At 35.3% G+C, this 17,122-nt stretch overlaps 1 protein-coding gene across 10 annotated transcripts in view; it reads left to right on the forward strand.

The window, feature by feature from the left end:
* ANKRD28 (ankyrin repeat domain 28) overlaps positions 1–17,122 on the forward strand; it is a 263,653-nt gene that overhangs the window by 51,122 nt on the left and 195,409 nt on the right. For 2 of the 10 annotated variants that reach the window (XM_077130058.1, XM_077130059.1), the window contains one exon: positions 5,681–5,752. The exons of 6 other annotated variants lie outside the window; for them this stretch is intronic. In XM_077130058.1, coding sequence (XP_076986173.1) covers positions 5,735–5,752 — 18 coding nt within the window. In that variant the 5' untranslated portion in view covers positions 5,681–5,734. Of the gene's footprint in view, positions 1–5,252; positions 5,753–17,122 lie in introns of those variants that run through there. 2 more of the 10 variants (XM_077130057.1, XM_077130066.1) reach the window with 1 other exon arrangement.

The raw sequence follows: 17,122 nt of genomic DNA on the forward strand, positions 1-17,122 counted from the left end.
CACTTTGTACGAGTGTAAATATATCATCTGTATTATACATTGCTTCTTCTCTCTTCCTCCTTTCCCACCTTCACATAGTTTAGAAATCAAAATCAAATAAAGCTGTACTATGAGAGAAATCTTTCTCCTATTTGTGTTCCATGAGTAAAACTTCTGCAACTCTCCTCCAGTGAATAACTATGTTTTTTTTACCTGTATCCTTAGTTTTTTTGATATGCATATATAAGCAAATACAAATATGTATTCTTTTTTTCCCTTTCTTACAAAGAGGTAGCATACTATATAGATTGTTATGTACCTTGCTTTTTTAACTTTACAATATATCCTGTAAATGCATTTCCATGTCAGTAATATATTCATTCACAATTCAGCTAAATGTTGCCATATTGCTTTACCACGTAGATTCAATACTTCATTCATTCTATGACCTATACAGTTTCAGACTTCTTGATTCTTACCAGTTTAAGAGGTGAACAGTGGTAAATCAGTGTAGTTTTAGTTTGAATTTCTTTTGGAGCATCTCTTTATATGTTTGAGGTATTTGTGTTTTCTATAAATTGTTTCTGTTAGTTTTTCTAGTGGATTGTGTTTTTACCATTTTCTTATGTTTGCCATTTGTTTCACCTTGTTTATGGTGGTTATTTTTCATGTAGAAATTTAATGTTTTTAAGTGGTTAAATTTTTTTTCTTTGTTAACCGATCTATTTTTTTTTCTTTTTTTAGAAAAGTTGTGGGTTTACAAGGCAACCATGCATGACATCCGGGATTCCTATATGCCACCATCACCAACACCTTGCATTGATATGGAATGTTTGTTATATATGATGATAGCAGATTTTTAAATTGTATTATTAGTAAAGCCCATGGTTTAACTTAGGGTTTATTAAATGGTTAAATTTATCTTTTTTTATGGCTTTTCTGAACTGTCAGTTGGAAAGATCTTCCCTATTATAAGATTATTAAAACAACATGTGATTGTTTCTTTCTAGTACTTTTATAGTTTTTTTAATTGCAGTATAATTCTGTACAGTAAAATTCATATTGTTTAGTGTACAGTTTTGTGAGTTTTGACAAATGTATACAACTATCTAATGATCACTGCAGTCAGAACATAGGGCAGTTCCATCATCCACCTGAATTCCATTGTGCACCTTTTTAGTCATCCCCTTCCCATTTCTCAAACACTAGCAACTACTGCCTCTTTTCTGTCCCTAAGGTTTTGCCTTTTGCAAAGTGACATGTAAATTGAATCATTCAGTATGTAGGCTTTCACATAGCATAATGCATTTGAGATTCATCCATGTTGGTGTGTTCAGTCATGTATTTCTTTCTTATTGCTAATCTTCCATCATGTGGATTTGCTACAATTTATCTGTTCTACAGTTGAGAATGTTTGGGTTATATCTATCCATGTTTTAGAGATTTTGAGGAAAGCTATTATAAATGCCCACTTATAGATTGTTGTGTTCATTTCATTTGATTAATACCTAGGACTGGGATCATTGGGTCATATGGTGAGTTTATGTTTAACTTCACAAGCAGTTGCCAAACTGGTTTCCGAAGTGGTGTTTTTAACATTTTTCATTCTCACCAGCAATATGAGTTCCAGTTGCTCTGCATCCTCTCCAGCAACTCGGTATTGTCGATTTTTGTTTAAGTTATTCTAATAGATTTGGAAGTATCTTACTGTGCTTTAAGTTGCATTTTGCTTATGACTAATGTTGTTGAGCATTTCTTCCTGTGCTTATTTGACAGTTTTATATCTTCTTTAACTCCTTTGCCAGTCTTTAAAATGGGTTGTTTTCTTTTTTTTTTTTTTTATTAATTAAAAAAATTAACTAACACAACATTAGAAATCAATCCATTCTACATATGCAATCAGTAATTCTTAATATCATCACATAGGTGTATGGTCATCATTTCTCAGTACATATGCATCGATTTAGAGAAAGAAATAGCACAACAGAAAAAGAAATAAAGTGATAACACAGAGAGAAAACACAAATAAAAATAAAAAGTACAAAAATATATAAGAGAAAACAAAACAAAACAAAACAAAAAACTATAGATCAGATGCAGCTTCATTCAGCGTTCCAACATAATTACATTACAATTAGGCAGTATTGTGCTGACCATTTTTTTTTTTTAGACATCATACCATTCTACATATGCAATCAGTAATTCTTAACATCATCACATAGATGCATGATCATCGTTTCTTAGTACATTTGCATCGGTTTAGAAGAACTAGCAGTATAACAGAAAAAGATATAGAATGTTAATATAGAGAAAAAAATAAAAGTAATAATAATAAGAACAAAACAAACAAAACAAAACAAAACAAAAACCTATAGCTCGGATGCAGCTTCGTTCAGTATTTTAACATGATTACTTTACAATTAGGTATTATTGTACTGTCCATTTTTGAGTTTTTGTATCTAGTCCTATTGCACAGTCTGTATCCCATCAGCTCCAATTACCCATTATCTTACCCTGTTTCTAACTCCTGCTGAACTCTGTTACCAATGACATATTCCAAGTTTATTCTCGAGTGTCGATTCACATCATTGGGACCATACAGTATTTGTCTTTTAGCTTTTGGCTAGACTCACTCAGCATAATGTTTTCTAGGTCCATCCATGTTATTACATGCTTCATAAGTTTATCCTGTCTTAACGCTGCATAATATTCCATCGTATGTATATACCACAGTTTGTTTAGCCACTCGTCTGTTGATGGACATTTTGGCTGTTTCCATCTCTTTGCAATTGTAAATAACGCTGCTATAAACATTGGTGTGCAAATGTCTGTTTGAGTTTTTGCCCTTAAGTCCTTGGGTTGTTTTCTTATTGAGTCATGAAAGTTCTTGATTTATTCTGGATATGTCACATATCTGATTTGCAAGTATTTACTCTCAATTTTTGGCTTGTTGTTTCATTCTCTTTCAAAAAGCAGAAATTGTTAATTTTGATGAATTCTAATGAATCGGTATTTTTTTCTATGGATTGTATTTTTGGTATCTTAGCTAGGAAGTCTTTTCCTATGGCAGGGTCACGAAGGTTTCGTCCTATGTTTTCTTCAAGTTTTGTAATTTCAGGTTGTATATTTAGGTGTATGATCCAATTTTTAGTTCTTATATATGTGTGTGTTGTGTGTGATATGGGTCTGAGTTATTTTTGCATATGGATTAGGTAATTCTTGCAATACCATAATTAGAAAGATTATTCTTTATTGAGTTGTTTTTGTAGCTTTTGTCAAAAATCAGTTGACCGTATGTGTGTGGATCAGTTTCTAGACTCTTCTGGTCTATTGACTCTATACGGCTGTCTTTCTTCTAATAGCACATTGTTTTAATTATTGTAATTTTATAGTAGTGTGAATCCTCCATTTCATTTTTCTTTTTTAAAACTATTTTGATTCTATATTTTTTAGTGGTTGCTTTTCCATATAAATTTTAGAATCCCCTGAGTGATTTCTGTAAAAAAGGCTGCTGGAATTTTTATTGAAATTGCATTGAATCTGTAGGTTAAATGAGGAACAATTGTCATTTTAACAATATTGAGTCTTCCAAACAGTGAACATGGTATCTTTCTCCATTTAGATCATCTGTAATTTGTTTCATTAATGTTTTGTAATCTTTAGCCTATGAATTCCACACATATTTTGTTAATTTATGCCTAAATTCAGTTGATCTTCTTTATCCACAGAGTCCATATTTGCGAATTTGCCTACTGGTTAAAATGTATTTGTAAACCCCAAATTGATTCTCACGGTGGTTTTGTGGTAATTTGTGGAAATATGCAGAACGGTGAAAAACATTGAGTAGCTCAATGTCTCTGCCTAGGTGAAACAAGGTCTAGTCTTGTTTCAGCTCTCATACTGCAAACGAGTGTCCTTATCATGGTATATTTAGTGGCATAGTTTTCACGTTTTGTGCTTTTTTGTTGGTGATTTTATTGTTTAAAATGGCTCCCAAACACAGTGCTGAAGTGTTCGTTAGAGTTCCTAAGGATGAAAAGTATCATGTAGCTTTTGAGGCAATTAATTACTTTGCTAAGGCTATTATTTTCAATCATTAAATTGGAAATTTGATTATTGATATGACAAGATTATACTATAACTGCTAAAATCTTTAAGGCATCCCTTTTCATTTGATGATTTTCCCCAGTGAAAATTTTTTTGTTATCCTATCATCTCCGTGAAAAATTTGTTTAAAATACATGACTCAGGGAAGACTTTTCCTTTGTATTGGCAATAACACAATAAATTGAAGTACTTAGGAAATGTATTTCCCTTTGTATTTGCTGCCACCAAATGGCAAATAATAGTATTACCACGTCTATTATGTTAATGTGTAGCAAGCATACTAAAAGTAATGAATGTCCTTTTAATATGTCTAAAACTAGTTAACCTTATTCTAAAGTGGTTAGGAGAGTTTCTATCTCCTAATGTACTGGAAAGACAGAACATGAGTGCAGGGATCACTGTGAGAAAGGTGGTAAAAACTAATGATTCTTTCTGAACTGTGTTTGGTAGCATACTTTTATACAGGGAATTTAATTCTGACATTTGCTCTTTTGAATTGGATCTGAGATTTATGGCTCCATAATATTTTAGACTTAGTTTTATCTGCTCACTAAACCAGCATTTGAAAATAAGTCATTTGACTAATATTAACTATGCTTCTTGATTTCTAATGTACATGGTAGATATGATCCTGAAAAATTATGAGTTAAAAGTGTATGGTTAAACACATCAAGATATACTGTGCTTTAATAGAATTCTATGTAGTAATTTCAAAATGTTATAAAGGAATATTTAAAGACAAGGTTAGGCAGTGCACGGTTCGTTCAGTGGTAGAATTCTTGCCTGAAGTGCCCGAGACCCCAGTTTGAATCCTTGAGCTTGCACCTGACCAAAAAAATAAAAAATAAAAGAAAAATAAATTAGGGCGGTGCAACAGTGGCTCAGTGGCAGAATTCTCGCCTGCCATGCTGGAGACCCAGGTTCTATTCCTGGAGCCTGCCCAAGCCAAAAAACAAAGAAATACAAGGGTAAAGGTCCATATTGTCAAGGTGGGGGTGGGGGAGCAGCAAGTTAGTAACCTATGTATTTTATCCCAATTTTTTAAAAAGTACATATATAGGAAATAAATGCCAGTATTTAACTTAAGAACTATTTTATTTAAAAATTTATATGTTTCTAAAATGAGCATATTTTAAATATTCAGAAATTATAACATTGAATATTTTATAATTTATATACAGTTTCTTAGATTAAGACGTCTTCATGGAGAAATATTATTTGGTTAGTAATTAGATGGATATGTTATTAGCAGATATATTTGAATTGCCCCCTCCCCTTTAAAAAAAAATGTATGAGGTGTCTTGTTGCTGACAATTCCGAAACAAACCTCACTCTTTGGGTCTCATCTAGGAATCCAATAAAGATTGGTTTGTATATAAAGAAGGCCTTCTAAAAACTGTTTTGTAACACAAATTAACAGTTTTCCTTCTTGGCAGAAGGGTAAAATTAAGTTCTGAATTAGTAAAATCTACAGTAAATTATTAAATATTATCTAATTCAATGTTTACATAAGGCACTACAGTTATATGTATAAAATAGCCCTTCATTTCTAGGGTCAGCAAATTCTTGCTTTGATATCTGTTTTCTGCCACAGACTTGTGATTGGAATTGAAACAATAAACTACTGCTTCCACCAGAGGAAAATAGTATGGGAATTCCTTTTATGGTAGGTTATTTTCTGGTGGTCTCAATATAGGCTATCTCTTGTAATTTATTAGTTTGTTGCTATTTGTGCCTTTTGTAATTCCTACATTTAGTTTTTACGTAACTGTGTTTGAACAAATATTTAGTATTAGCCATAATTTTGTGTTATAGACATTTTGTTTATAGTTATGGGCCCTGTATTAGTGAAAAAAATACAGTATAAAAGCTTGCTTTAATAATTCAAATAAATTTTCAGTGGGGAGGAGTCTAATTTAAGAACTTTATGTTATAGCTTGGAAAAGAATATATTGAATAGCTTAAGCATATTGACATTCTGTAGAATATAAAATAAAGAAACTATGACCCAGTAATTGGCTTCTTCACCATTACCAAGCTGTAGCCTACTGTACTTTTTGTTAAAAACATTCTGATTCCAAGCAGTAAGACCATTTGATATTAGACAGACTTGATATAAAATTATTTAAAAAATAATCATCTTTACTAGGTTTGGGCTGAATTTATTCTTAATCATATTAAACTTTTTAAAGAGGAGGTGATTAGACAGCTCTGTTATATTGGAGGCTGAGAGATTTTATTCATTTGTTTTCTGGTAGAAGTAGAATATTGGGAACAAATAATTTAGCTTATTAATTTAGTTTCTTCAAATTGAAATAAACTTGGTCACATTCCAGGCTCATCATGTTCCACTCCCTTTAGAAAATCTGAATTCTATATGAAAGAATTGATGTGTAAATTTTTACCTGGCCTTTCAGGAAGGTCTAGATTGCCTACTAAATTATCACCTTTTGAAAAACAAAACAAAACAAAAACATAGGATGCTGTTGATTTGTTGTTACCTGAGATGGCTATTGCTGACTGTGGACTTCCATTGGAAATTCACTCCTTCACACACCTGTTCTTTATAAACCGTTTTCTATCCTCTAGCTTGATATTAAAAATTTTGGGGTGCTTGGGTGGTTCAGTGGTAGAATGCTTGCCTTCCATATGGAAGATCCAGATTCGGTTCCTGGACTATGCAGCCCCACCCCCTCACACACACACACACACAAAGACTTTGGATGAGTCTTGAAATATTCCCATCGTAATCTGTTCTGAACCAAACATTTGGGTCATGAGTGGCCAAGACAGGAGGAAATAAAAAAGCCAAATGTGAGATAGTAAGGGCAAGATTTGATTGAAAAAATGGTAGCAATAGCTGACATTATCAATATCGTAAAGCTCATTTAATTTTTCTTTCCTGGAAACCATGAAAAATTACAAAATATTTGCCATGATCACTGTATAAGTTGTAATTATCATCTTTTACCACTGGATGGTGCTTTTGCATTAGTTATTGCAAAACCTCCCTAAATTGGCATAGGGAACATTTAAAAACTGATTGTGGAGAATAATTGAAAGTGGTATATGGTTTGTAAAGATAGGCAAATTCGAACTATAACCCTCACTTATAATGTGCAAATTAAATATTTGTTTAAAGAATATGAAATTCTTGAATGTGAAATGGTTAAGAACTTGACCTGGCTGTATTTTCAAATAAAATCTTTGATCTGCCACTTTAGAAGCATTTTAGATATTTTAATCTTTTAAGTCGTGACATAATTTAAATAATATGTGAATAAAACAGTTTCTTAATTTGTGATGTTGGAGAAAACAGTACTTCATACTTACAAAATGGTCCTTGATGATCATTTTGTCTTCTTTTTCTTCTGTGCAGTAGCCAGACTCTGCACAGTTTTTTATTCTCTGAAATTTTTTATTTCACAGATATTATATTAATTCTCTTTTTATTTCACAGATATTATATTTTTTATTTCACAGATATTATATTAATTCTCTTTTGTTAGTTACTGAATGACTTTGTGATAACTATCCTATTTGGATGATTTGATACTTAAAGCTAAAGAGTTTATTTGGGATTGTAACAAGGTTATGGCGATCCCAACTCAGGAAAATAATAGTTTTGTGTAATAAAGAGTTCTCTTACATTTTTAAAGACCAAAATAAGTGCAGACTCACTGTAGAACATAGTGACTAGCCCTAGAATATCTTTTATGAGGTCTTTTTTCCTTCAGTCTAGTCTTATGTTATTTTCTTTTTTGTTCTTTGAAGGGTAATTTATATCAAAACAAAGGTATAAAAACCAGCATCTTAAATTACCCATTATAGTCTGCTCTTCACTGACATTTGAGGTATGAATATAGAGACTGGTAACCCAGCGAATTTAAAGTCTCAACAGCCTTGGCCTGCCTTCTTTTCTCAGCTTGTCCTATTCCAGGCTCTTTGGAGCTGTCGGTTAGATGCTTTTGGTCCTCTAGGTCTGTTTCTTAAAAGTGAGTCTTCAGAAAGTCTCAGTGTGTTATAAATGATGCTTCAGTAAAATCTCACTATGTGAATCTTCGTAGGCTTCAAATTACTTCCTGGTGTCTACATTCTTGCAAATAAAAATGCTAGCTTAAAGAGTTTGAAAGACATATCAATGCTTCTGCTACCTATTGGCAAGTTTTTCTTCTGGAAAAATCCCACTTTATTCACTACATCACCCCTAGTGGATTCTAGCTTAGACTGTTGCAGAAGCCTACTACTTATTTTCTCTGCCTTTTAGCATTACCTCATTTATACGTCATCTATCACACTTAATCCATATTTAGTCCTCAAAAATACAAGTACAATTATGTTATTTTTTTACTTAAAATCTTTTAGTACCTCCCTATCATTCAGCATGTTCAAGTGTATATACTTTGATGTGCCATTCATATTTGGCCCCTGTCTAATATTACAGGCTTATTTTATGCAACCATGCTATATATTTTGTAGATAAGGTGGAAGGAGGGGAGACTGTTTTAGGCACAAGAAGCCTTATGTATGGGACATGGCTGTATGAAGTAATATGGCATTATTTGAAGTAAAACAAAAATACCGATTTTTGTGGAATTTAAAGACAAGGTAGTGGTTGAGATCTTTAACATAGTGTATTATACAGTATATAGTATACATATAAATATACTGTAAATAGTGTACTATTTACCTGATTGAATAGAAGCAGGCAAATAATATTTTGCCTATATTTAGAAAAGTGACTGATGGTGTAGAAAATGGTTGATCAGGACTCTTGTTTTCACAAGCGACAGAAATTTGACTCAGATTGGCTTAAAACACAAAAGGGAGTTTATTGGCTAGGGAGTTGGGATGGTCACGCAGGGCTACATCCAGGACCTGTTGACATTAGATTCTCTCCCCTCCCCCTTTTAAACATTGTCCTTTTTTTTTCTTTCCTGCAGGCTGTTCAGCTTATATTGTCCTAAAACAATCTCAAAAGAAAGAATATCTTTCCAGGTAGCCTTGGCAGGAAAATAAAGTCCTGAGAAAGAGCCTCTGTAGTCTGTCTGGCTGTAGTCATGTACTTATCTCTGAACTAAATATGTGCCCAGGGGTAGGTGGTACTTTGGCCAGGCTTGAGTCTCTTGGATAGCTCTGGGCCAGAGACACTGCTAAAGGAAGGAATTCTTGTGAGAAAACCTGTGTTTGCTGTAAGGATGGATAGAACTGGAGAAAGAAGAGCTAAGAGTTGAGAGACCAGGTAGGAGGTGTCATGATAAGTCAGGTGACGACTGAAGTGCATCTAACTAGGTCTCTGTAGGGAAGAGCGTTTAGGAGGATTTTAGATAAAATGCCTAGAACTCAGCAGCTATGGGAGATGAAGTCAGGGAGCCTTCTAGATAATTCTTTGTGAGTTTTGGGCTATAGTATATTTGGTGATGCCATTACTATTAACCAACATGGGAATTTCAGGAATAGAGCACTAGAGATGATAGTTGAATTTTGATATCCTCAGCCTGAGGTAATATGGAATGCTACAGGTAGAATGGCTCATTGAACATTTGGGAGTTATGACTGGAGATTAGACTTGGAAGTATCTTATAGATGATCACTGATGTTATAGAAATAGACAAAATTATCCAGGAAGAGAGTATATAGATAAAAAGAAATGGAAGCTGAGGAGAAAGCTAGTATTTATAAAAATGGGGTGGTAGAAGAAAAGCAAAGTGTGAAAGGGGCCAAAAAAGAGATCTTGGAAAAATAATCTAAAATTTCATGAAGGAAGCAAGAGGAAAGTTTAGTAAAGGTCATTGCTATCAAATAACATAGTTGTATACAATGAAGACTTTGTAATAGGTTATCATTGGTGACCTTAGAGCAATTTAAATTAAATGGTAATTATAGTAGGTTGAAAGGAGTAAAATTGGAGTGGTAACTTGATGGGGGGGCAGGAAAGTTTTCTGTAAACCTAGAGGGATGAACAGAGACAGCAGTGAGGGATAAATTGAAGCTATGTTTGAGGAAGTAAGGTTTTAAAGAAAATGGAACCATCTGGAATGAACTTACTTTTTCATCTGCATCTACACAATCTCCCCACCAGACTGCAAAGTCATTGAGGTTTGGTATCTGGCATATATAAGAAGTAATTGAGCCGGAGAAGATGGCGGCTTAGTAAGACGTGCGAATCTTAGTTCCTCCTCCAGCACAGCTACTAGGGGAGTAGAAACGATACAGAACAGCTCCCGGAGCCAGGACAGAGATCAAAAAGACAGCGTACCCCATCCTGGAACGGCTGACTGGCTGAGGGAACCTGCTTCGGTGAGATCGCCGAGGGGTGCGGGGTTCCCCGGGCGGGGCGGCAAGCGGCCGGAATCCCTCCCTTCCTCCTTCCTGGGCCAGCTGGGACAATTGGACAGGCGTCCCTTCAAGCCGCGGCAGCTGGCGCCCACACCACGCGCGGTCCCCCGGACCAACTGAGAGAATTGGATCGGAAATCCCCAGGCCCGGAGAACGGTGACCGGGGGGGTCCCTTCCAAACACGTGACTTCCCGGTCCGGCTGGGAACGGTGCACTTCTCCGGGCCGTGGCGGCTGGCGCCCTCCCGCCACGCTTGGCGCCCCGGGCCAACTAGGAAATTCGGACAGGCGTTCTCCCGGGCTGCGGCGTCCGGCGACCCTCCCCACGTTTGGACCCCCGGGCCAGCTGGCCCTCTTCCAAGCCGCTTCGGCTGGCGAACCTGCCCCACGGCGAGAGTTTTCCAAAGTTAAAGGACCCATAGCACCTTTTACTGGTGGGACCCGCAGACAAACGTGTGCCACGAGCGCCACCTACTGGGCAGGATAAGAAAAACAGAACCCAGAGATTTCACAGAAAAATCTTTCAACCTGTTGGGTCCAACACCCAGGGAAATCTGACTAAATGCCCAGACGCCAGCAGAAGATAACGGATCACGCTCAGAAAATTGAAAATACGGCCCAGTCAAAGGAACAAACCAATAGTTCAAATGAGATACAGGAGCTGAAACAACTAATGCTGAATATACGAACAGAAATGGGAAACCTCTTCAAAAACTAAATCGATAAATTGAGGGAGGACATGAAAAAGACATGGGCTGAACAAAAAGAAGAAATAGAAAAACTGAAAAAACAAATCAAAGAGCTTATGGAAGTGAAGGATAAAGTAGAAAAGATGGAAAAAACAATGGATACCTACAATGATAGATTTAAAGAGACAGAAGATAGAATTAGTGATTTGAAGGATGGAACATCTGAATTCCAAAAAGAAACAGAAACTATCGGTAAAAGAATGGAAAAATTTGAAGAGGGTATCAGGGAACTCGAGGACAATATGAACCGCACAAATATACGTGTTGTGGGTGTCCCAGAAGGAGAAGAGAAGGGAAAAGGAGAAAAACTAATGGAAGAAATTATCACTGAAAATTTCCCAACTCTTATGAAAGACCTAAAATTACAGATCCAAGAAGTGCAGCGCACCCCAAAGAGATTAGACCCAAATAGGCATTCTCCAAGACACTTACTAGTTAGAATGTCAGAGGTCAAAGAGAAAGAGAGGATCTTGAAAGCAGCAAGAGAAAAACAATCTGTCACATACAAGGGAAACCGAATAAGACCATGTGTAGATTTCTCAGCAGAAACCATGGAAGCTAGAAGACAGTGGGATGATATATTTAAGTTACTAAAAGAGAAAAACTGCCAACCAAGACTCCTATATCCAGCAAAATTGTCCTTCAAAAATGAGGGAGAAATTAAAACATTTATAGACAAAAAGTCACTGAGAGAATTTGTGACCAAGAGACCAGCTCTGCAAGAAATACTAAAGGGAGCACTAGAGTCAGATACGAAAAGACAGAAGAGAGAGGTATGGAGAAGAGTGTAGAAAGAAGGAAAGTCAGATATGATATATATAATACAAAAGGCAAAATGGTAGAGGAAAATATTATCCGAACAGTAATAACACTAAAAGTTAATGGACTGAATTCCCCAATCAAAAGACATAGACTGGCAGAATGGATTAAAAAACAGGATCCTTCTATATGCTGTCTACAGGAAACACATCTTAGACCCAAAGATAAACATAGGTTGAAAGTGAAAGGTTGGGAAAAGATATTTCATGCAAATAACAACCAGAAAAGAGCAGGAGTGGCTATACTAATATCCAACAAATTAGACTTCAAATGTAAAACAGTTAAAAGAGACAAAGAAGGACACTATATACCAATAAAAGGCACAATTAAACAAGAAGACATAGCAATCATAAATATTTATGCACCGAACCAGAATGCCCCAAAATACGTGAGGAATACACTGCAAACACTGAAAAGGGAAATAGACACATATACCATAATAGTTGGAGACTTCAATTCACCACTCTCATCAATGGACAGAACATCTAGACAGAGGATCAATAAAGAAATAGAGAATCTGAATATTACTGTAAATGAGCTAGACTTAACAGACATTTATTGGACATTACATCCCACAACAGCAGGATACACCTTTTTCTCAAGTGCTCATGGATCATTCTCAAAGATAGACCATATGCTGAGTCACAAAGCAAGTCTTAACAAATTTAAAAAGATTGAAATCATACACAACACTTTCTCGGATCATAAAGGAATGAAGTTGGAAATCAATAATAGGCGGAGTGCCAGAAAATTCACAAATACGTGGACGCTCAACAACACACTCTTAAACAACTAGTAGGTCAAAGAAGAAATTGCAAGAGAAATTAGTAAATACCTCGAGGCGAATGGAAATGAAAACATAACATATCAAAACTTATGGGACGCAGCAAAGGCAGTGCTAAGAGGGAAATTTATTGCCCTAAATGCCTATATCAGAAAAGAAGAAAAGGCAAAAATGCAGGAATTAACTGTCCACTTGGAAGAACTGGAGAAAGAACAGCAAACTAATCCCAAAGCAAGCAAAAGGAAAGAAATAACAAAGATTAGAGCAGAAATAAATGAAATTGAAAACATGAAAACAATAGAGAAAATCAATAAGACCAGAAGTTGTTTCTATGAGAAAATCAATAAGATTGATGGGCCCTTATCAAGATTGACAAAAAGAAGAAGAGAGAGGATGCAAATAAATAAGATCAGAAATGGAAGAGGAGGCATAACCACTCACCTCACAGAAATAAAGGAGGTAATAACAGGATACTATGAACAGCTTTATGCTAAAAAATACAACAATTTAGATGAAATGGACGGGTTCCTGGAAAGACATGAACAACCAACTTTGACTCAAGAAGAAATAGATGACCTCAACAAACCAATCACAAGTAAAGAAATTGAATTAGTCATTCAAAAGCTTCCTAAAAAGAAAAGTCCAGGACCAGATGGCTTCACATGTGAATTTTATCAAACATTCCAGAAAGAATTAATACCAACTCTCCTCAAACTCTTAAAAAAAATCGAAGCGGAGGGAAAGCTACCTAATTCATTCTATGAAGCCAACATCACCTTCATACCAAAATCAGTCAAAGATATTACAAAAAAAGAAAACTACAGGCCAATCTCTCTAATGAATATAGATGCAAAAATCCTCAATAAAATTCTAGCAAACCGTATCCAACAACACATTAAAAGAATTATACATCATGACCAAGTAGGATTCATCCCAGGTATGCAAGGATGGTTCAACATAAGAAAATCAATTAATGCAGTACACCATATCAACAAATCAAAGCAGAAAAATCACATGATCATCTCAATTGATGCAGAGAAGGCATTTGACAAGATTCAACATCCTTTCTTGTTGAAAACACTTCAAAGGATAGGAGTACAAGGGAACTTCCTTAAAATGATAGAGGGAATATATGAAAAACCCACAGCTAATATTATCCTCAATGGGTAAAAATTGAAAACTTTCCCCCTAAGGTCAGGAACAAGACAAGGATGTCCACTATCACCACTATTATTCAACATTGTGTTGGAGGTTCTAGCCAGAGCAATTAGACAAGAAAAAGAAATACAAGGCATCAAAATTGGAAAGGAAGAAGTAAAACTATCACTGTTTGCAGACAATATGATACTATACATCGAAAACCCGGAAAAATCCACAACAAAACTACTAGAGCTAATAAATGAGTACAGCAAAGTAGCAGGTTACAAGATCAACATTCAAAAATCTGTAGCATTTGTATACACTAGTAATGAACAAGCGGAGGGGGAAATCAAGAAACAAATCCCATTTACAATTGCAACTAAAAGAATAAAATACCTAGGAATAAATTTAACTAAAGAGACAAAAAACCTATATAAAGAAAACTAAAAAAAACTCTTAAAAGAAATCACAGAAGACCTAAATAGATGGAAGGGCATACCGTGTTCATGGATTGGAAGACTAAATATAGTTACGATGTCAATCCTACCTAAATTGATTTACAGATTCAATGCAATACCAATCAAAATCCCAACAACTTATTTTTCAGAAATAGAAAAACCAATAAGCAAATTTATCTGGAAGGGCAGGGTGCCCCGAATTGCTAAAAACATCTTGAGGAAAAAAAAATGAAGCTGGAGGTCTCAAGCTGCCTGACTTTAAGGCATATTATGAAGCCACAGTGGTCAAAACAGCATGGTATTGGCATAAAGATAGATATATCGACCAATGGAATCGAATAGAGTGCTCAGATATAGACCCTCTCATCTATGGACATTTGATCTTTGATAAGGCAGTCAAGCCAACTCACCTGGGACATAACAGTCTCTTCAATAAATGATGCCTAGAGAACTGGATATCCATATGCAAAAGAATGAAAGAAGACCCATATCTCACACCCTATACAAAAGTTAACTCAAAATGGATCAAAGATCTAAACATTAGGTCTAAGACCATAAAACAGTTAGAGGAAAATGTTGGGAGATATCTTATGAAACTTACAATTGGAGGCGGTTTTATGGACCTTAAACCTAAAGCAAGAGCACTGAAGAAGGAAATAAATAAATGGGAGCTCCTCAAAATTAAACACTTTTGTGCATCAAAGAACTTCATCAAGAAAGTAGAAAGACAGTGTACACAATGGGAGACAATATTTGGAGATGACATATCAGATAAAGGTCTAGTATCCAAAATTTATAAAGAGATTGTTCAACTCAACAACAACAAAAAGGTAACCAACCCAATTACAAAATGGGAAAAAGACTTGAACAGACACCTACCAGAAGAGGAAATACAAATGGCCAAAAGGCACATGAAGAGATGCTCAATGTCCCTGGCCATTAGAGAAATGCAAATCAAAACCACAATGAGATATCATCTCACACCCACCAGAATGGTCATTATCAACAAAACAGAAAATGACAAGTGCTGGAGAGGATGTGGTGAAAGAGGCACACTTATCCACTGTTGGTGGGAATGTCAAATGGTGCAACCACTGTGGAAAGCAGTTTGGCGGTTCCTCAAAAAGCTGAATATAGAATTGCCTTACGACCCAGCAATACCACTGCTAGGTATCTACTCAAAGGACTTAAGGGCAAAGACAGAAACGGACATTTGCACACCAATGTTTATAGCAGCGTTATTTACAATTGCAAAGAGATGGAAACAGCCAAAATGTCCATCAACAGACGAGTGGCTAAACAAACTGTGGTATATACATACGATGGAATATTATGCAGCGTTAAGACAGGATAAACTTATGAAGCATGTAATAACATGGATGGACCTAGAGAACATTATGCTGAGTGAGTCTAGCCAAAAACTAAAGGACAAATACTGTATGGTCCCACTGATGTGAACGGACATTCGAGAATAAACTTGGAATATGTCATTGGTAACAGAGTCCAGCAGGAGTGAGAAACAGGGTAAGATAATGGGTAACTGGAGCTGCAGGGATACAGACTGTGCAACGGGACTAGATACAAAAACTCAAAAATGGACAGCACAATAATGCCTAATTGTAAAGTAATCATGTTAAAACACTGAATGAAGCTGCATCTGAGCTATGGGTTTTTTTTTTGTTTTTTTATTTTTACTATTATTATTACTTTCATTTTTTTCTCTATATTAACATTCTATGTCTTTTTCTGTTGTGTTGCTAGTTCTTCTAAACCGATGCAAATGTACTAAGAAACGATGATCATGCATCTATGTGATGATGTTAAGAATTACTGATTGCATATGTTGAATGGTATGATTTCTAAATGTTGGGTTAATTTCTTTTTTTGTGTTAATTAATGAAAAAAAGAAGTAATTGATTAAATGCCTATTGAATGAATTGAAAGTCAGAGGGAAAAAATTGAAAATGCAAATATATTTGAAGGTAAAACATAGCATTGCCATGTTTTAAGGAACCAATGGGAGAATAGATGCGGAAGGCATTCTTAAACTAGGAAGCACTGATATAAATGACAGGAATAGTACTGTTTATTTCTGGCATCTTAATTTTGAAAGAGACTTCAATTCACATGATATTTGATTTTTTACTAACAGAGAAATCGCATTACTTCCCCAACAGCTGGTTGTTTAGCTTCTTTTAGGTGTTCGACGTGTGTAAGAGCCAGGATTTGGAGGTAGATGGGCCTGGGTGTTTTTCACTTCTTAGTCATATAGTTTCCAAAATTTAGCTTGTTGGCTCAAATGTCTATGCATGGATTGGAATTAAAAACTACTTTGCAGGCTTGTTACAATTAAATGAGTATGCATAATATGCCTAGAACCATAGTAGATATTCAGTTTACCTATCCAGGATGTTCATCCCTACCCTACATTAGTAGTCAACCCTGCTCCATATTCAGAAAAGTATAATGCTAGATAAAAGTACTATTTTATATCTTCCTAGTTTTTATTAGTCATCGACCCTGTTCTTTTCTCTAGAATGCTACAATTTAATTTCTCTTCACAGTGACAGTCTCTCAAATATTTAAAGCTTTCATTCTCCCTGATTTTTTAGACAAGATACCTTCAGTTTCATTGGCCCTTACGACCTGATTTCTATAGACCCATCATCATATTGATTGTCCTTCTTGAATGTGTCTAGTCTCATTACTCTTGAAGTGGTCTGCCTTGCTTTTCATAATGGAGAAAAG

This window comes from Tamandua tetradactyla, chromosome 15 (assembly GCF_023851605.1).
Source record: "Tamandua tetradactyla isolate mTamTet1 chromosome 15, mTamTet1.pri, whole genome shotgun sequence".
NCBI classification, from domain to species: Eukaryota; Metazoa; Chordata; class Mammalia; order Pilosa; family Myrmecophagidae; genus Tamandua; species Tamandua tetradactyla.